The sequence below is a fragment of the Dysidea avara genome, chromosome 8, assembly GCF_963678975.1.
Source record: "Dysidea avara chromosome 8, odDysAvar1.4, whole genome shotgun sequence".
NCBI lineage: Eukaryota > Metazoa > Porifera > Demospongiae > Dictyoceratida > Dysideidae > Dysidea > Dysidea avara.
Genome location: NC_089279.1, coordinates 15,665,659 through 15,687,152, shown reverse-complemented (window position 1 = coordinate 15,687,152; position 21,494 = coordinate 15,665,659). Strand labels below are relative to the sequence as shown.

General features: G+C 38.0%; 1 protein-coding gene across 1 annotated transcript in view; it reads left to right on the top strand.

The window, feature by feature from the left end:
* The window catches only part of LOC136264088 (uncharacterized), a 238,778-nt gene that overhangs the window by 19,589 nt on the left and 197,695 nt on the right, over positions 1–21,494 (top strand). The window contains exons 3-4 of the mRNA XM_066058779.1: positions 1,001–1,798; positions 15,480–15,863. Of these exons, the coding sequence (XP_065914851.1) occupies positions 1,001–1,798; positions 15,480–15,863 (1,182 nt within the window). The remainder of the gene's footprint in view (positions 1–1,000; positions 1,799–15,479; positions 15,864–21,494) is intronic.

Below are 21,494 nucleotides of genomic sequence, written 5' to 3'. Positions count from 1 at the left end.
GGCTTCTTATGTATATGAACAGCTACCAATAATGATAAACAGAACTTAGAAATTTATCAAGCTGGAAGGTGCTTGATGATCTGTGAAATATATTTATAAATAGGTCATAGCACTTTTATAGTGCTTTAACATATATGAGGATGAACAAAATCTTACCATTTTCTTTTCACTTGATTTTCACTAGTGAACCTATTCTCCTCACAAAGAACTCCCAGAGGGTCTCACTTGTTTTTAGATTTCTAAGATTGCCTTTGGTTTGCATTCGATTAGGATTTTACAAAAATCATGAATGATCCTGAACCCACTGTCATGGCCCCAAAGCAAGAGGAGTTCCAAAATCTTTCAGTACTCCCAATGAGATGGAAGATCATACCGTGGTTGAGAATTTTAGCGGTAGAGTTGCTTTTTCCAAACTTAGTGTGAGTTTTGTACATTCTGTAGTGCCAGTGTTGACAATAATACATAGGAACATGAACACTGTTAAGAATCACTGGTTGCCGAACAGTAGGCAAATATTGCTTTGTGTTTGTTTATAAGCTTACTTGACATATGTAATGCCGAAGATGAAATGGTTTTTCTTACACATCAGGAACATATGTAGGTCCATGCCTCCTTGTTGTTAGCCCTGGTACAAAACTCTATGTAGAGAGTAAGAAATAGCAATTCAAGAAAATTATTTACAATACTGGCTCCACTGGCAGCCATGTTGAGGTTTAATGCTAGATGTGACGTATGTATGTATGATACTTCCATGGAAATATCTTTGTTGGGTAAATTATTTCTAAACTACACAACTTTGGCACTCTGTAGGATCCCGTTATGTAGTACCAAGAGTTAATGATAGTGGAGAAGTCTATCCACTGTTATTAACTCTTGGTAGTACTATAGTACTGTATGATATTTGGCATGCCCTTTTCATCACTTTTGTACAGAGTAATCAGTCAGTGTGCATGCATGCATGTGTACGTTCATGTGTGTATATTGCTATTTATGTTGATAGTTTGGTGATGCCTTGAAGAATACTGAAGATTTTATGCTGAGTTTGATTGAGGGTAGAGCTAAGTATGAAGAAATTGTAGCTGAACAATCTATAGGAGAATTATTACCAAAACTTGATGTTGATGAGGAGTTTAAGATTATGTGTGGATTTCCTAAATTTCAGAAGGTTTCCTCTGAGAACAAAGAAGGTAAAGAAGGAATAAAGAACATGTTGGAATTGTTTCAATGTTCACAACAAATTGCCTTGATACCAAAGGTGTGTGAACAATATGGTCTTGCAAACTGTGTAAATGATGAGAACTTGAGAAATTTAATGGAAATTGCAAACACTGTTAACAGTAGTAAATATAGAGGGAGCATTACTGGTAAAGATGCAACTGAAAATATGAAACGGATTTGGGAAATGCTTAACCTAAAAGATTACTCTGAGGCAAAGAGGTGTTTAAAGATATTTCCGGCAGTAGCAAATTGTATTGAGTTCTACAAATTTGTAAAGGGAAAGGGATTTACAAGTGAAACTGAGAGTAGATCTACTTTCAGAAATCAGATTGGGTTAATAACAGCTCAGTTGCAGCATGAAGCCTACAATGAAACAGTGTTGAATCATATTTTACCAGCATTTCAGTACATTGTGCCTTTCTTAGATGCTTACCAAAGCTTTAAGGATTTGATGGCCAAAATTGCAAAGTTGTTCAATGATGGTGTTGGCTTTGGTCGTGATTCTAGCAAAGACTATTGCCAACTTGAAACCGTAAACTCAAATATTACCATGATCCAGCTTTGGTTCTCTAGAACAGAAGTGAGTACAATACTTGTATGTATTTATTTTGTGTATGCTTATATTTGTTACATGCAAGCAAGTGTATAGGTATCTAGACCTAAACAATTCTTCAGGTTTAGCCTTCAAAAACTATGTTGATAAGATGATCTAATCAAAACAGCCAAACTGTAAAAACAGAGTGGGTCTTGGCACTAAATTCACCTGAATTGTTGTTATTAAAACTTTTACCATTAATGTACAATCACAGCCATTTCTTGGCTGCCACCTTGGATTTCACATCTTTTTCACCATAGCCTTTTTGGGGACCACACACTTTTTAAAACAGTTTGGCTGTTTTGGATTAGATATTACTTCTTTGTATTTGTATATTGGGTGTTTTTTAACCTATCTGTTTTTCTTTACCACAAGAAGATGAAAAAGATTTAAAGCAGATTTTTAATGCTTCAACTGTTTTTGATTTTATCACTATATACATATATTTATTACATGCCAATTATTCCCTACAGGATAACTTGTTTCTAGCTGAACTCTCTACAAGGTGATTCGTTTGTTGCTGAACTCTGTACAGGAAGATTTGTTAGTAGTCGAAATCCGAGTGTTGAAATCTCTACAGGGTGAATTGTTTGTAGCTGAACTCTCTACAGGGTGACTTGTTTCTAGCTTATCTCTCTACAGGAAGACTTGTTTCTACCTGAACTCTCTACAGGGTGATTTGTTTTTATAGTCGAAATCTCTATAGGGTGAATTATTTGTAGCTGAACTCTTTATAGGGTGACTTGTGTCTAGCGTATCTCTCTACAGGGTGAATTGTTTGTAGCTGAACTCTCTACAAGGTGACTTGTTTCTAGCTTATCTCTCTACAGGGTGAATTGTTTGTAGCTGAACTCTATACAGGGTGACTTTTTTTAAGCTTATCTCTCTACAGGGTGAATTGTTTGTAGTTGACCTCTCTACAGGGTGATTTGTTTGTAGCTGGTCTCTCTACAGGGTGATTTGTCTGTAACTGATTCCTCTACAGGGTGATATCATCTCCACTAAACATCCATCCATTATACGATTGTCTCTTCATACAACATAGATTCTATTCCCGGTGACTATGAAGCCTTAGGCCTTGTAGTTTCTCAAACATTATTTATTATTTATTTATTTATTTCATTATGAATGATGTAATTTTAACCGCATTTCGTAGTATCTTTAGTACTTGGTTGTATAATTACTACTAGGACCAGGTCACATACAACCAACCAACCAACGTTGCAACCTACACATTGGGCAAGTATTAACAGTACTGTAGCCAGCATTCAGAGCAAATTTTGTGTCGGTGGAAATGATACATATGCATATGTACACAGGCAAGGGAGTTTAACTGGCATCAGAAAACCACAATACTAAAACACAACTTACACAGAAACTAAGTTAAGTTAGCTATACTGAAAGTTTATATTGTAGGTGTGACGTGTCTCTGAAGATGACTCAGCAGTGAAGTGAGGCTATACTCAACAAGGGACATGGTGAAGGTACAATTGGCAAATGATCCCAATCAAGCCAATATGGCACAATAGACTCTGTTATAACTAGAGGCCACTGGTGATGTGCCAGTAAATCGGCGGTGTGGCTTTTGCGCTACTTGGCACAGTGATCAAAGTCTATACAGGAGATAGTTACACATAGTTGTATATGCAGCAATACATCTTCTTGTTTATTACAGACTCACAGTAGAGTAGTAGTTAAGCCGGGTGGAAAATAATTCCAGCTAGCAAGCCAGGTGATGGATGAAGATGTACAATACAAGTATTACATTGTAACATACTCATTACTTTGTTTGTCACGAGTGCATCAGCTGGTTGGTCATGAGCGCATCAGCTGTGGTAACCCAGCTGCAGCTGGTTGTTAACTGCAGTGTGGTTCACTGACGCATGGAGCGCATATCCTGCATACAAAATACACAGTTATAAACATTTAAACATACTTAACATGCTACCTTCATGACACATCACGGCACGCTACGGCATGCCCTACACAAACCACCCTTTCACCGCACCGAGCTCTAAACACATTACTTCACATGATAATTACATAGAAACATCACTTCACATACATGTATACACATACGTACATACAACTCTTTGGGGGAGGTAGGGCAACTGAGGTGAGGTGCATTTGCTTGAAGGGGAATCGTGTGTTATCACTGTCCCAGTTGTGTCATGCTTAATGCTATCTTTGATGATGTAACTTACAAGACATCAATAACGCCCAACAGTGCATACACCCAACAGTGCCTACACCCAACAGTACTTACGCCCAACAGTACCTATGCCCAATTCTAACTTCACTCAATAGTGCCTACACCCAACAGTACTCACAGCCCACAGTACCTACACCCAACATTACAACACTCTAGCATTACCAACATTCAGTGACAGTCCACATTACGAACATCTAGTCGCAACAAACATTACAAACATTAAGTCGCAACAAACATTACGACATTTAGTCGCAACAAACATTACGAACATTCAGTCGCAACAGACATTACAAACATTCAGTCGCAACAAACGTTACACACATCGCAACAAATAACCACATGTAATCACAACACATAACAACATTTAGTCGCAACAAATATCGCACATATAATTGCAACACATAAGCACATATAATCGCAACACATAAGCACATATAATTGCAACACATAACCACATTTAGCCGCAACAACATAGGCACATTTAGTCGCAACAAATGTAACCAGTTTGAACATAGCATTTATTGGTAAGTCGCATTAGTGATAACACACGCATCTTTGGACTGAATTACTTTTAACTAAGTTCAGCAATTTGCGCCCAATTTCCCCCAAAATAGTTGTTATCAGTGATATAAAACATAACACATGATGATGTATATGTTTGCAGAATTTGTGTCTATTTGTCATAATTGAATTAATGTTCCAGTACTATTAACGTACGCATACAATATCAAAGCTCACAATGAGTACAACATAATGAGTCACAAAATCCAATTCTTCCATTGACTGTAACTCTGATTTACCATACCACTCATCACTGTTACATTATGACTATGTAATACTGCTACATGTGATGGTAATTAACCCTTAATGACATCAGAATCTATGAATGATGTAATGTATATAGTAGTAGTATAATCAATATGTATCTGTATATTATTATCACAGTGGTGTTGAAACCATAAATGGTGTCTACCACTACTGGGACGAGCCATCGAGTTGTGCTGCTGCCCACTTTGAATAGCTTCTTATGTACTGACCGTAAGATTTGATGACAAATATTATTCCATCTACCATGGCTATGGGACGTGCACAACCATACATCTGTGACATGTTTTATGTGGATACAATGTATCCTCTGGTGGTTCTATGTATCCCATATATTTTCAATAAACTACATGACTGACTTCAGCGGCCGTATCAATATGTACACAAACCCAAGCAATGTAGGTTAATGTGAACCTACACATGAATATGCATGACGGTAACAAGTGCTACAAATTAAATATGACACATAACTCTAGTACATATGTTAATGTATCCTAGTGACATGTTGGGATAATGCACAGAATGAAGGGTTTGAGTTGAATAAAATATCAGAGATCTTTGTGAAGTGTTCAAATGAAATAAGGATTATTAGTGATTATCAGGGTTCCGAGCTTGTTAACTATGGAGTATGCATCATCTACTGCATAGTAATTAAGAGCACATGCAGAGGGAGCTATAGAATTGTTACTGCTGAAACCCACAGGTGCAGACAGGTGAGGGCACTGAAAGGTTCTAGTTTGAGTGCATTCTGAGCAAGAGGGTCACCCAAAACAGATGGGTTCACAAACGCAGATTGTAAGTTGTGCGCTGTGTACATGGGGTGTAAGTTGTGCGCTGTGTACATGTCTGATAAGAACAGCTGTACAAAAGCCTTGTCAGGGTGATTGCATAGTTCGCACTCAAGAGTGAGTGGTACTGTAGTAGTGGGGTGCATGCTGGATAGGGGAATCCCCACAAATAAGGTGGGGCAAGTGTGCTTTGTAATTGGTTGCGCACCTTTGCATTGTTGCAAATGTGGTATTGACAATTGGCGTGTTGGCAAGTTCTTAGGTTGTTGAAATCACAGCAGATTTGCGTGAGTGATTGTGGTGGGAAGGTAGGATGGACTGCTAGGGGCGGGTTGGAAGTTTAAAGTAGCGTTGCACCGATAATTGGGTTGAATTATCCGTGAAAGCTGATATTAGCGAATTTTACAAGTAGCAGTATCAGTTACAAAGTGGAGATATTTCGTTGATTAACTAAAACCCGCAATCAATCATTGATGACGGTAATGAACAGGTGAAAGTAAAGCTGTGAAATGCAGCATACAACACTTAACTGTGTAAGCTTTTTTGTGCAAGTATGGCTGCCAGGCTATAGTAGGCTGTGTATATTTATTGGAAACCCACGTACTTAGTCAATCATTTCTCGCAAATGGTCTCGAATCCCACCAGAAACACTGTTTGATAAGCTGGCTTAGCTATTTTATAAACCACTTGGCTTCTTTTCCGTGAAGGGGTTAGTGACAATACTTCAACAACATTGTAAAATCTTATGCACACTCAATTAACCACATTGATTACATTATCATTACATTTGCAATTTATTTTAGGTGATTTTCTGCTTCCCCTTCCTTGTTCTGAAGGACTGAATATCGGTAAATATCAGCATGACATTTACAAGAATAGGCAAATATTGATATTGGTAAAAGTAATGCGAAAAAATGTGTATCAGTGCAACACTAGTTTAAGGAGTATAATGCACTAGTAGCTGAACATTACTAGCGTTTGGGATAGTTTAGCTAGAAGAATGGTGGAGACATACATGTTCCAGGCCACCATCCATGAGGCAAAGGAGTTGATGTTTGGAGTGGGTGGGTTGGGGCAAGTTGAAACGCATTACTCTGAGATGACATTTTCAGCATGAGCATTTACATATGCTGCTGAGTGGTGGGTTCGTCGGGTACAGAGAATATGGCATGGGCGAACGAGCCATTGAATTCTATGTACTACTCCACAAAGATTCCAGTGCATAAACATGCCAGTAGTGGAGCTATTAGTGGAGGAGGATGAGTAGTACCAAGAATGGCTAGTTCTTGAGTATGCAGTTCTGGCTGGTTGAGGCTACCCGAAGATGGCCAGAACAGCGGGATATGGCCTGAAGTGTAAATTGTTGTTGATTGAGGAGCTTTGGTTGCTAGCTGTAGACTGCAGCTGAAGAAATATGTTCGGGTTGACTGCTGGTTGAGAGGTAGGGGTCACTGTTGTTCCAGAAGTAGGAAGCACGAGTTGTGCCAGGGAAGCCTGTAGACTGGGGATAGCAACGGTGATCTGTGACTGAGATATTTGGGTGCCACTAGACGTCGCTTGAAGTAACATGTTTGCAAGCTGTGTTGTGACAAAAGTAGACGCAGTGACTTGTTGCGCCTTGTAGCCGTGGCGTCACTGGGACTGGCGGTTTGCGTTGGTATGTTGAGAAGACACTGTGGGAGTCGATTAGGAAGCCTGACCAGTGACAGGTGGAGTTCCGTCAGCGTTATTTGTTGATGCGTCAGCCTGCAGTTTCAAGAGTCATGGAGTTCATCCTCGGCATGACGCAGGTTTCTGGACTTCCGCTTGGCGCCGAGGGATCCAAGCTGCGACAGCCAAGCCGACGGAGCGAAGGACCGCCCGAGAGCCAGGTCCAGCGCCTCGACGAGCCCCTCCGCGCGATCAGTGGTTGTCTGAGCAACCCCTCACGGCACTAACGAGACGCGTTGCTGGTTAAGTGATAGCTATCGCTATTGAAAACAAGCCCGCGTGAGCCAGCAAACCCGCTATAGTTTTACGTCACGCGTTCAGTTGATAGTTGAATAATGCAATAGCTATATTGAAATTAAGACAGTTATACACATGTAGTATGACTTAGCTGGTTTTGTAGCGGAGTAGCTAGTAGGTTCCAAGTTGGTGATGAGGGATTTCACTGGCGTAGCTTAGCGATGTCAGTCAAGCAACCTATGACTTCTTCTCAGTTAAACTTCTCTAGTTAGACCTCCAACTTCTCTAGTTAGACCTCTAAGGGCTGAGAAACTAAAACCGGGCACCAAACGCACAGATGACACAATTAGACAATTGTGGCAGATACAACTCAGTTCCACTACTATATAGGAATGTGGAATTTAATTATGACATGCACTTATGCAACCAGATGACAGATGGTGCTAAAACTTGATTTCTGCTCCTGACCCACCACTCCAGGAAGCTAGCCTGTTAACTTTTGTTTGTTGCTGAAGCAACAAACTACATTTTTAATCTTGTTGTTTACGTGTAAAGTGGTCTCTGGCTCTCCTGTAATAACTCCGCAGATGTTTACTAATCTTCTCCTTTGTGCAATCTGTAAGTAAGCAAGGAGTGATACTGGGTATTATATAGAATTACACATACGGTAAAGTCATCAGAACGAACAGGTGTACTTATTCTATGGTTGTGCCTTCATTCACAGGCAAATCTATCCCCACTTAGTCCATGTCTCCAGTCCTCATAGTTTTCTCAAACATTATTTAATTATTTATCTAGGCACGGAGCAAATACTACCAACTACAATCACCAACGGGACAGCCTACTAATGGGGCACGTGCAAACAGTGTATGGCCAACACAGTGTGTTCAGGCAGAAAAGATGCATGGTAATACAATTCTAGAGGAATTTACTGGCGCATAAACATAAGGGATGTATTAGTATGCAATTACAATCAGTGATTATCCGACCATGGAGATGTGAGGATGTGAGATTACACTTTAAATTGTGAGAATCATGGTATTGAATCTGATGCCTACAAGCAGTAAAGCTTAAACATCCAATAAATACATATATTAATTTCATGCAATTGTACACAATTTGTGTTACATGATATGTTTAAATGAGGATGGGTTAGAGCACTGGATTAAGACATCGCTGGAGTTGCCAAGAGCAGACCATGGTAAGATTGGGATAAAGGCAGAGTATTTCAACTGTCTGTCACTTAAAACTGATATCTGAGTTATGTATATATTTAACATGAGCTGGGTAATTTGTATTAAAATGGTCACATGATGCCGTGGATATGCTGCAAGACCAAAAAAAAAAAAAAAATTGGAGAACAAATGTGGCTGAAATGCAATACCAGAATTTCATGGATATTTCAGTGTGCACAAGTATATGGAGCATTGCTGATGGCGGGCAGACTATAGCTACATATAATAGCAGTTAATAGCAAGCACAATCATGCTCACAGCAATTATCAGCCTAAGGGCACATTTTGTGTATATTGTGTTTGTTCTCTCCAGTAGTGTTCAGCACATAGGATGCAATTTGGCAGTGAATATTTATGTAGTTTTCTCAGGGCCCATATCAGTGATTAGTCTGGGCACTCCTGGCACTAAAAAGCTTCAGGTGGAGAGCTACGCATCATCACACAAACTTACCAGCTGGAAACTGCACCTTCTTCACATAATGGCATGCCAGGCGAGGCTTTCTCCCATCCCATGCACGAGTGAAGGTAGCCTATTTACACGAGACTAAAGAAACAAGACTATGAAAGTGTGTTAACCAACACAAACTAACCTCCAGCGATTAGTAGCAACTTCCAATCATATGTTTATTAAGCAGATGTAGCAATCACTCGTCTACCAATCGAAATAGTTGCTGCTGCCCACTTTCAAATACAAATGAACAGTAGTTCACTTGTCTAGTGGGCATCACGTGCTAACTGTTTTGATCGGCATTAAATAGAATCACTGTACACTTCTATCACCTCTATGAAAACACCCGTCCATTATACGATTGTCTCTTCATACAACATGGATTCTATTCCTGGTGAGTGCGAAGCCTTAGGCCTTGGAGTTTTCTCAAACATTATTTATTTATTGTTTATTCATTCATTATTAATAACATAATTTTAACAGAATTTTGTATTATCTTTAGTACTTGGTTGTATAATAACACTTTACAGTGATCAGCACTGAAGGTCTAACAGCAACATGTGCTGCAGCCTTAGGATTACCTAACCTACTTTCAAGGACTTAGACTTAGTGACTGATTTGTAGCTGAACTTTCTGCAAGGCGATTTGTTTGTAGCTGAACTCTACAAGGTGACATTTTCTAGCTGATCTCTCTCTACAGGGTGAATTGTTTCTAGCTGATCTCTCTACAGGGTGACTTGTTTCTAGCTGAACTCTCTACAGGGTGATCTGTTTGTAGCTCAGCTCTGTCTTATTTCTAGGTGATCTCTATAGAGTAACTTGTTTTTATAGCTGAACTCTTTACAGGGCGGTTTTTTGGTTGCTGAACTTTCTACGCGGTGAATTGTTTTTAGCAGAATTCTCTACAGAGTTATTTGTTTGTAGCTCAACTCTCTACAGAGTGACTTACTTGTAGCTGAACATTGTATAAAGTGACTTATTTGTGATTGAACTCTCTACAGCTTCAGGGTTAGTTGTTTGTAGCTGAACTCTCTGCACAGTGATTTGTTTGTAGCTGAATTCTCTAGAGAGTGACTTGTATGTAGCTGAGCTTTCCACCGGGTGACTTATTTATAGCTGAACTCTCTTCAGTGCTACTTGTAATATTCTGAATCTCTACAGCGATGTATTTGTAGCTGAACTCTCTATAGGATGACTTGCTTGTAGCTGGACTGTCTATAAGATTAACTGTTTGTAGCTAAACTCCCTACAGAATAACTTACAATGTAGTAGAATTCTATAATGGAGTAAGTCATAAATATATATATAGCTGAATGCTCTGTTAGGGTGACTGTTCTATTAGAGTATCTCGATCTTGCATTTGCTACACGTAGTTGGCTTTCGAACCATAACTCAGTGGTTTGTAATCCGATTCTTCTGTACTACTGCAAGGACTTTCTACGCTGATTATTCCAGCTGCATACCACTTTCAGCTCATGAGTTTGCCTGGTAGGCATTAAAATTATTGGTGATTTTATTCACAAATCTCGATAGCGAAATTGTTACACACCTTTGGTTTTGATCTTATCTCCATGATCTTTATTTCGATTACTTTCAAACTACCAAAAGGCACCCCTAAAATGGTTGATCTGTCCAAAAAGCGATTTTCAATTCATTCCATGAGGAGGTTTATAAACCCTATAGTTGTGACACAAATCGATCTTGTTTTACTGAAATAATCGGTCATAAATCCTGAACCATTCATCGAATTTGCACTAAATTTCATATTAGAATTTGCCTTTGGACTCCCTTTAGGTGTGCAAAATTTCAAGGCAATCGGATAACGCAATTGTGTTTGATAGCATTTTTTGTAAAGTTTGCAAAAGAAAAATAATATTTTTTGTGTTTGTTTTACAATCACACAACTACAGCAAACGGCTAGGATTTACACCAATTGGATTTATGCCAAATTTGATACTAGGATGTGTCATTGGACTCCCTTTATGTGTGCCAAATTTTAAGACGATCGGATAATGCATTTGTGTTTTATAGCAATTTTTGCAAAGTGTGCATAAAGATGAAGAAGGAAAAAATTAAATAAAATGAAGTAAAAAAAATGAAAACTTTGGTTGCTTGTATCTTGGAAATGGCTGGAGCGATTTCCTTAAAATTTGGAATGTGGACTTCCCTAGCGGGCGGGCAACTCTGCAGCAAATTTGGTTCCAATCAGATAAGGGATCAGTGAGATACTAAGGTGTGAAAATGATGTTTTCTTTCTTCCTGTCAATATACCCATGGTGTGGCAGGCCGGCTTTTTGGGCTGCACAGCACACTATCATGTGTCTTTATCAGGAATGGCTCTAGGAATATTTATGGCTGTTTTCTGATCGAAATCTTTGGTGATGCCAGTATCTAGTTATATGTGCAGTAGAAGGGATACACCTTTACGTTAATGTGAGACACATACTATCATGCGAAGCATATCAGTGTAGGGATGCTCTCCCAGGGAAAGTTTATCCTCTGAGGTTGGATTTGTGTAATCAACTCATTTAATTTTGACTATTATGAGGACAATCCCCTAACTGTATAAAAATATGTGTGATAGCCTACTAATCACATAGTAACCACTCTCTATGCTTTGTAGTATACATTGTTTGATTGTGTAATTGATTTGCCATGTTGTTACTGTACAAAATCAGATTTCTTGCTCTTCTTAACCCTTTAACCTGCAGCTGTTTTATAAAACGCAAGCACTGAAAATGCATAATCCAGTAAACTGGATCACTTGCATCCCTTGTAAAATTAAAGTCCGTAACACAGAAACTGTTAAAGCTATCTAATTACTCACTGTTAAATTTTAGTTTAAGTGGTCCCATACTTCATTATATTCATCCAACCCAGAGCTTCCCCTTCACAGCAAAAGACAATCCCTCTGTTTTCCTTCTTCACATAACAATGTATAAATCACCATAACTCGGCCATACTTCATAGTATCAACTTGTTCTTGGTATCATGTTGCTCCTCATGTGATGGCGATTCAGTTGATATTAGGGCTGGGACGAAGCTTGACATTTATATTCGAACATTCGCTAATATAATATTCGAATATTTGAAGCTTCGGTGTTGGTAGGTTTTCTTGTATTTATGCTTAAGTTTTATATTTCTAATAAGTTTGTAAGCATTTGGATAATGGTTTTGAATGACGCGATTGAGCGATTGTAAATGGGCGTGTCTGCTATACTGCAATCATGCATAGGTAAATACCAACCAATGGCTTTAAAAATGTTTTTCATGCATTATCTATCACTTTATAAGGCATTAAGCCTTCTACCACAGTAGAAAGATAAATTCTCATTGGCTTAAAAATGGGCGTGGCAGGTGACATTGATCGCGCAAGACAAAAATCGATTGTACAAGGTGAATAAGCTGCTGCAATAAAGAACAGAATGTTTATTTGGAATTCTTTTTGTAGGTTATGAGCGCATGCTTCGAAGGATAGTTTTATAATTCGAAGTTCGCTTAATCTTTGAACCTACTGAACATTCAAAGCTTCGTCCCAGCCCTAGTTGATATATAGATATCACGTGATTAAGTCATTGTCGGACAAGCACAATGACAATACGAGGACGAAAATACACAAAATGATTCAGCACGTCATAGTGGGTGAGTTCCTTGTTATGTGTTGAAGGTTTATACACATAAGTTTCTTTGCTAATTGAATCTGTTTTTCTAAGCGATTGGACAAATGCTTCATGAGATATGCCTGTTTGTAACCACCTATGTAAGTATTGTGCGTTTTCAATTCGTTATTTTATCAAATCCAGTTTTCTGGATTATGCAGGTTTAAGGGTTAATGTCTAGCACTAAAACTCCATAAGTAGAGGTGTGCGATTCTCTAGATACATCTGATTATTGAGATAAGGATGATAGGTTTATTTATCTGGATTATAGTAAACTTTTGTAAATTGCCGATGGTGTAGACACCTCTTTGGGGCTCCAAATCTCTTACCACTTGGGAACATTGTTATAACTAACATTTTTCACTTTTTGTACTCTTCTAATTACAATTTGCTCACTATACCAGTTACAATGTTGGCAGTTAACTAAAATAAAATCTATTTTATATGTAACTGTTTGTAAAATAATTATCAAAATATGATCGGTAATCCAGATAAGTACAAAAGAAATATTGAGATATGTCTAAATTTGTCATTTCACATCTCTATCTATAAGCACTATACTATAACTATTGACTATTATAACTGTTTATAAACATCTAGCACTATAACTGTTCTCAATGACTATTTTTCATAAAAGGCTGAAACACTGGCAATCCACTCCTTTGTTTACAGAGAAGGAATAAAAAGGATTCAAGGAATCTGCAAAAATGACTCAGCCGACCACAAATTATGTCCAAATTTGTTTACATGCTTCACAAAAACCAGTATAATGCATATTAAATGTGGTCATAGTATCAACTATGGATGTAGGTTTTAGAGAGTAACTAGTATTTAAAAAAATTGTTAATTTAAAAATGAAGTAGGGATCTATGCAATAAAAAAGTAGTGAAACAAGAGATGAGTGATGGTGTTACAGCATAGCTCAGTGGGCCTACTTTGGCATTGAACAAAATAATAATAGCTAATGTGCCAATGTAGGGACTTTCCCATTGAGCTATGCTGTAACACCATCATTCATCTCTTGTTTCACTACTTTTATTGCATAGATCCCTACTTCATTATTAAATTAACAATTTTAAAAATACTAGTTTGTTTAGTTTTTTGTTGTGGCACAGCTAGCTACAATGTAACTTGTATTAGCCCACTTGTATTTTCCACATCTGTAGGTATGGGAAAGGCAATTCATCTTTTGTTTCACTACTTTTTATTGCATAGACCCCTACTTAATTTTTAAATTAAATTTTTTTTAAATACTAGTTTGTTTAGTTTGTTGTGACACAGCTAGCTACATGTAACTTCTAAGCATCCCTGTGTGCCTCCAGCCATCGACCTTGCTGTTGCTGAGGGGTAGCTACCTGTCTCCTTTAGAACAGTAATACAAATTTTATATTGTGCTTGCTTCTTTTTCTTTTTTCTTATATGTCTACCAGAACAATGTAACTTGTAACTGTTTGACTGTTGTATTAGAGTGACTGTTGTAGTAGAGTATATCTCAAGTCAGCAAAGAGGTGTGCAGCTAGCTAGACCAGTAAGGAGTGAGGTGATCTTGTTTATTGTTAAATAAATAGCTAGATTGTTAAGAGGTGGAGTGTTAGTACTTTTTCACTAATAGTCCACCTAGATCTTTATTTGGTGGGCGTGGTTGCAAACCTATCACGAACGGGATTCCAATTGTGAAGTTGCAGATATCTAGCAAGTGTACCTCTTATAGTAGTGCCAGTTCTGAAATCCAGCTCAAATAATTCTGTGGCATCTAAATATTCTGCTGAAAGAAAGTGTTGATACAGAAAATTAACACCTCGATATGGTTCCGTTGGATGTAGAAGAAGACAAGCAGCCTGATTGAAGATAAAAGAAAAGACAAGGTGCAGAGGGCCTACACTCGTTGGAACCCCAAAAGGCACATCCCACTGGTGAGTTTGTTATTGTGGCGTAAAACGGTGACCATGTGCTGCTTTGTTTGGCCTCTAGCCTTGCGACTGTGGTCAGTGAGGCAGCGAGGCATTAAGTGAGACTAAAGCTGGAGTTTTAGCTATTTAAAAAAATCTATATCCGGCCACCTGTAAGTGTTTTGCTATATTTAATTCTGTCTATATATTATATGGACTATTACCATTCCGTAAAGTTGATTTTAGTTGTGTAAAATGTCTCTAGAGTGATTTTTGAAGGCGGAATTTTGGGTGGGTCGCAAAAGTTTCACCGCAATCCCTACTTAAACGGTACTACCGTACTGTTTGATAAAAGGCATCTCTACTGTTACAAATAATTGTGACCTAGTTTGAAATTAGCATTTGCACAGTTATCCACTATTACAAGCTGTGCACTGTTTTAATTATTCATTGTATCCTACTTTATTACTGCTGTAAATCACATGCAGTACTTCCTGTACCTACGTAACTGTAGGGAGCCACTGAAATGTGTACAAATTGTATACAGCATATTTTCAGGGAAAACAAATTGTTCTGTAGTTTATCTCCATGTTAATGCTTTACAGAATTAGTGTTATCTTACAACTGCGTACTTATGTTTCCGTGTGCTTTTTGTACTGATCAGGGAGATACTGTAGAGAATGTTTCTAAAGAGCTAGAATGCATTATGAATTCTGGGTATTTCGAATTAGTTATTGCACCATGTAAGATTAATGAAGTTTCACTAATGAAAACTGATGTGAACAGTAGTTGTAAAGTGCTTCTTTACTATGAGCCTATAAAAGAACTTCGTGACAGGAAGAATAGAGTTAGAGGAACATCTGAAAGTTGTACCACTGATATTTCTGTGGTACCATGCTCACAGGAAATATGGAACAGGGAGCAAATAGATGATTTTGTTAGAAAGCTTGGATTTTTAGAAACACAGAAAGTAGATCAACCCATGAATCCAGATTTAGAAGCACAAAAATCAGAGCAACAAGTGAAAACATTTCAACAATTAAATCAGGTATGTACATAGCTATATACCTCTTCATAGTATGTAATGATGTATTACTGATTCACATAATAACTTTTTATGCATATAGTACATAGAGCAAAAATGGATAGTATTTGTGCACTCAATGATGCATGCAGGCAATTGGAAACAGTTAACCAGAAATGGATGATGGAAATGATTGTATTTTAAACTAAAACCTTGCTTAGTGGAAAACTATCTTATTACAAAAGCCATGACCACCTCTTTACAGAGACCACATGCAAAGTGAATCTGTCAACTGCATATATTTAGGTTGCAAGCACACAATACATGACCTTCTTATAAGACCACTCCAATATTGTTGCCAATTGCCAAACATACTGTACTTAAGATGTACCTACTTAATGACCTTAGTAACAATACTACTTAATTATAGTGATGATGTCAAGTAACACAAGCAATCAATTATAGACCGTTTTGCAGGCAAACCTACGAGATTCTAAATTAATATAGAAACTTAAAGTATTGACTCAAGGTTTACAAAGCTGGTTTTGTTATTTTTTGTATGGATTTCAGTGTGTTACTTACTCGAGTGTTATTGAAGTAGGACTATTACAATAAACAATCCAATTTGTATAAATATGTTATAATACACAATATAATTAGATTGCAGAATCCAGTTGCCCTAAGGAAGAATCGGTGTTTAGTATACATAATTGTTAGTAGTTGGTGAGCTCAAAGTTATTTGCAGAGCTTCTTTCTTTAGGACTGATTGGTATTCCACCTAAATATTACACAAGGAGGAGTAAGTATTTGCTGGTTAATGATGTAACTGTGTAAACTGGTTTCACACTAAAAATTAAGGTTTGGGACAAGTGCTGAGAGTGCAAATTGCTTGGCTCGCAATGCACAAAATCAAGACACACGGTAGTGTGTTGTGCGGCCCAAGAAGCCAGTGTGCAACACCCATGAGTATATTGACAGGAAGAAAGAAAATGCAATTTTTGCACCTCCGTAGCTCTGTGCTGCCTTGATGAAACAAGATGATTTTTGCTGTGGACACGTCTGCCAACTTCAATACTCCACATACCAAATTTGAACGAAATCGCTTCAAGCGTTCCCGAGATATGCAACTTCAAAAATTGGCTTAGTTTCTTCATTTTCTTCTTAATTTTCTTCCTCTTTTTCTTCCTCTTTTTGCACACTTACAAAAACTGCCATAAAAAGTGAATGCCATATCCGATTGCCTTGACATTGGTACACAGAAAGGGGGAATAAAGGTGCATCTTGGTACCAAGTTTGGCTGGAATATGATAAACGGGCAAGGAGTTATTAGTGATTATTTATGAAAGATAACACCAATATGTTGTCATGCCTACAGGGTAAGCTGCTTATGGAAAATCGGTGGGTGAATAGGTTAACTATTGAACCTCTAACTTTTTGTGGTTTGAAAGAAATTGAGTAAAAACCACGAAGATACAACGAAAAAACCAACAGTGTGTAACAATTATGCAATTGAGATTTTGTGCCGCTGAAGTTGCACTGCATTTTGTAATGAATGCATCACTGACTAAGCTGGCTTTCTTCATGCATGGCCCTTGAAATTTACTATGCATGGCCTGGCTATTTGTTCCCCGCATGTAGTTGTGACATTCCCCTCACAGAAAAGAGTGTAACAACACAAGCAAAATGCAGTGTATTTGTAAAGTTATAATTTGCACACTAATTAGGCTGCAGCACATGTTGCTGTTAGACCTTCAGTGCTGGTCACTGTAAAGCACTAATAATAATAATAAATAATAAATAATAATTGATGGATGGCAGCAGGCAATGTTGTTGCCATGACCATTCTACTTTGGCTATCTACGCAAGGGCGTTGGAACCGGGGGGGCCAGGAGGGCCATTGTCCCCACACTATTTTCAAAAGAATGTTTTTCTTCCCCCCACTTTTTGGGCCAAGTACTAGTAGCCAATCAGCCAAAGTTATATACACACAGAAATACATACCTCCATACGAGAAGCCATAAAACCATCATGCAAAAAGCACTCACTGGGGTGTGGCATCACCACTCCACCACAACTGTCAAGCCATTTATTGTACTGTATTAAACACAAAAGTGCCTGTAACTTTATTTCTGTTATGCTTGCACGTGATATCTGTTGTTCAAATATTTCCTGGATCCCATGCAGTGAGAAGTTTAAACAGTAGAAAGAGTGCCATACCCATGACATTATATGACGTGGAAACATTTAACTTGAATTGAGGGTGGTAACAGATCTACGTAAGTCTAAGAGGGCAGTCTCACTGTAGTGCGCTAGTGTATGGGAGTTGCTGACTACCTACGATTAAACCTAAGACTTTGTGGTGATTGGTTTATCAAGAGAAACAATCAAGGATGTTGAAAATGAAAGTGGCCAACTGTGAACGCAGTATGGTATTCACGTGATCTACACTCAGTTTGGGAACACCTGCTAAAGCAGACATCCAACTTGTAGTTCCTTAAAGCAAGAGTTCATTATATACACTAAGGAGAGTATCCTACTCTCATATACCCCTGTAGAAGGTCGTATCATGAAGTTATGATGTAACAACAAGATGTTGTGGTTTGTGACGTATGAGCAGCCATAAAAGTGTAAGAATAGTTAACACCGTTTTCACACTCGCAACGCTCAGGATAGCTGTGTCCGCGAATGGCTTAGCAAGAAACGCCTACGAAGCGGTCTTAACCCATGACGGAATGATTGTAGTTTGGTGAGAAACACTTAGAGTTGGAGTTAATCAGGTTGCTAGCGACATTGTTAGGCATGCGTTCAATCGATACTCTGTCAACTAATGACATCATTAATTATACAAAGAAAAACAGACAAACTCAGAATTGTTATGTCACAACTTCACGATGTGCCCTTCTACAGGGGTATATGAGAGTAGTATACTCTCCTCAGTGTATTTATTATGAATTCTTGCTTTAAGGTAACCATGTTTCACTTTGCGGATAACAACTATTAATGCTGTAGTCCTTGTAGTGTGAAGTACGTAAAGCTCACATAAAGAGAAGACCTTCATGTGACCATGATTTCTCACGTGATATATACATGCATCGAGCGCATGCAGTAGGTGTAGAGGAGCATAGCAGCCATTAGCAGGATAGGGAGTGAAGAGATAGCTATGCAGTATAGGTGTAGGGCTGGTAACTAGTGATAACACACCCCACAACACCTTTATATAAGTGCATGTATGAACTGGGTACAGAGGAACCTTATCAATGGAACCCTGTGTGTCTGCATGGGTGTTAATAAGTTTATGGTTAACTGGTTATGGCTATCTTTGCCCCCCCTCCCCCCCACTCTGAAAATCGTTCCTACGCCTTTGAATCTACATATGTTGGAACACAATTGAGTTCTCTGTTAAGTTATAGAGTACATGTATGGTCTGTTAGTAATTCGTGTACCTCTGTTAATTATGTGTCACAGTATATATTATATGAACCATGACTACGAGGTGTATTTGTGGCTTGGGGTTTATCAACAGTAAAATTTAATTTCCTCTGACTTTTAACTGAGGGTGTATATAAATGTGATGCACTTGAAGCCATGTGTTATATATTATGTATGGAGTTCTGTCCATGCAAGTGAAGTATAGTAGTACACTAATGTTAAGTCATCTACTGTATCAAACAAGTCTCATAATGAGATGACCTCATTCTTATAAGGAGTTTACCTTTTTGAGCGAATGTAAGCATCTTATTAAATAAAGTCATGACATATATACAAGTTTGCAGTGACTTATCTAGTAGTGTAACAATGTGATCTTTGCAAAGATTTGGTAGTCATAAAATGGTAGCTAGTATATACGAGTAATTTGTCTGATACGTATGCCAAAATTTGAGGGTGCTAACCTAAGGACTGTGGTATAAATATCAGGCAAATCGCAAGTGCCCATGTTACGGCTAATATGTAACACTTCCATTTCAGTCTGATAGCCTTGATGCCAATATGAGTGTAATACCCACTGGATTTGTTTTATATAATGCCTGAATGATTTGATTATGGTTAGGCAGCAAGTAATGATGTAACAACGATTGTTATAATAAACAGACGAGTCCTACAGATATCACGGAAAAGTCAAGTAGGGAAAATTTTCGTGAATTTATAAGTGTTTTAATTCTTTCATGTTATTTAAAGACTAATCATACTAAAGACCTAAAGGGGTAAGCTTCATTATAGAGTGGTTAAGTTGTGTCGTCCATAATGTGGGCATGGTCCGCATTGAAAAATGTGTCGAAATGCTTGTGAATGCACTGTAAGACTAGTTCTTTACCTTTAAGTAACATTTCCCAGTTTATAAAATGCCAAGGATACCGAAATGCTTTCATTTGAGTGCTTCTTGTGGCAATATTTTGATTTGTGGTAATCATCATGTGAACATTAATTTATTCCCACAAATCAATTTTGGTCTAAGCTTGTATAAAACAAACAGAGGATGGTACCACTACCTCATCCACATCAAAGCCATGCTTACTTTGATGAAAGTGGCTTGCTCATTTAGAAGTGCAACCGATTTCCCTGGATACATTTCAATGTACACTGGTGTACATTTAGATGTCTCCCTGTAAAGAGACATACATGGCAAATGTATCCTCTGGAATTCCTTTGATCTGAGGTGGGAAAGTGCTATACATATGTAAAATGGACATGAGTGATTTGCCTACATGAGCACGAGGGCGTAGCCTGAGTATGTATATTTCAGGCAAATCACAAGTGCCCATGTTACAACTAATATATTCCACTTGGGTGATTCACCTGCAAGTGTAGGAAACTGAAGGAATGCTTTGTGAGTGTATTTATATGGGGCATTGTGAATTTTGATTGTGGATAATGTCGTAAGAGCAATGACAAGGCGCTGCTGAGAGGCTGAACATAAGTATACCGACACGAGCATGCAGATAGCTTCGATTGTGGGTATGCAATTAAACACAAGAAACCCAAATGCAAGTTGAACAGCTCATAATGAAGCTTAAGTGCACTATAAAGTACTTACTATACTAGCCATGAATAAACTAAAGCAGTGAATATGTTTACAGTGCTATAATGGCCTAGTCAATTAAGTGCCATGCCCAGTCACTACTTGTGTGTGACATCGTGCCAGGTGTAAAAACGGCAATATAAAGACTATTCAAGTGCTAGGCTTTCGCCAATTATGCTGGCATAATTTCGAGCATAATAGGCTAGCACAGGCATCAAGCATTATGCAACATAATAGGACGATTTTCAAGATTTTAAATTAAAATGGACAAGCTTGTGCCAAAATTACTGTAAAGCATGAACCCAGTACAAATTATTGCTGCATTTCATATCAAGAAAATGTGGAATGTTTTTGTTTTATTATTTCTTGGCTGATTTTTCATACTTCATGGAAATAAGATCTAATCCAAAACAGCTAAGCTGTAAAAAAAGTGTGCGGCCCTCAGAAAGGCTATGGTGAAAAAAGATGTGAAATCCAAGGTGGCGGCCAAGAAATGGCTGTGATGGTAGGTTAATGGTAAAAATTTTAATAACGACAATTCAGGTAAATTTTTGTGCCACTTCACAAAATTTACCTGAATTGTCATTATTAAAATTTTTACCATTAACCTACCATCACAGCCATTTCTTGGCTGCCAC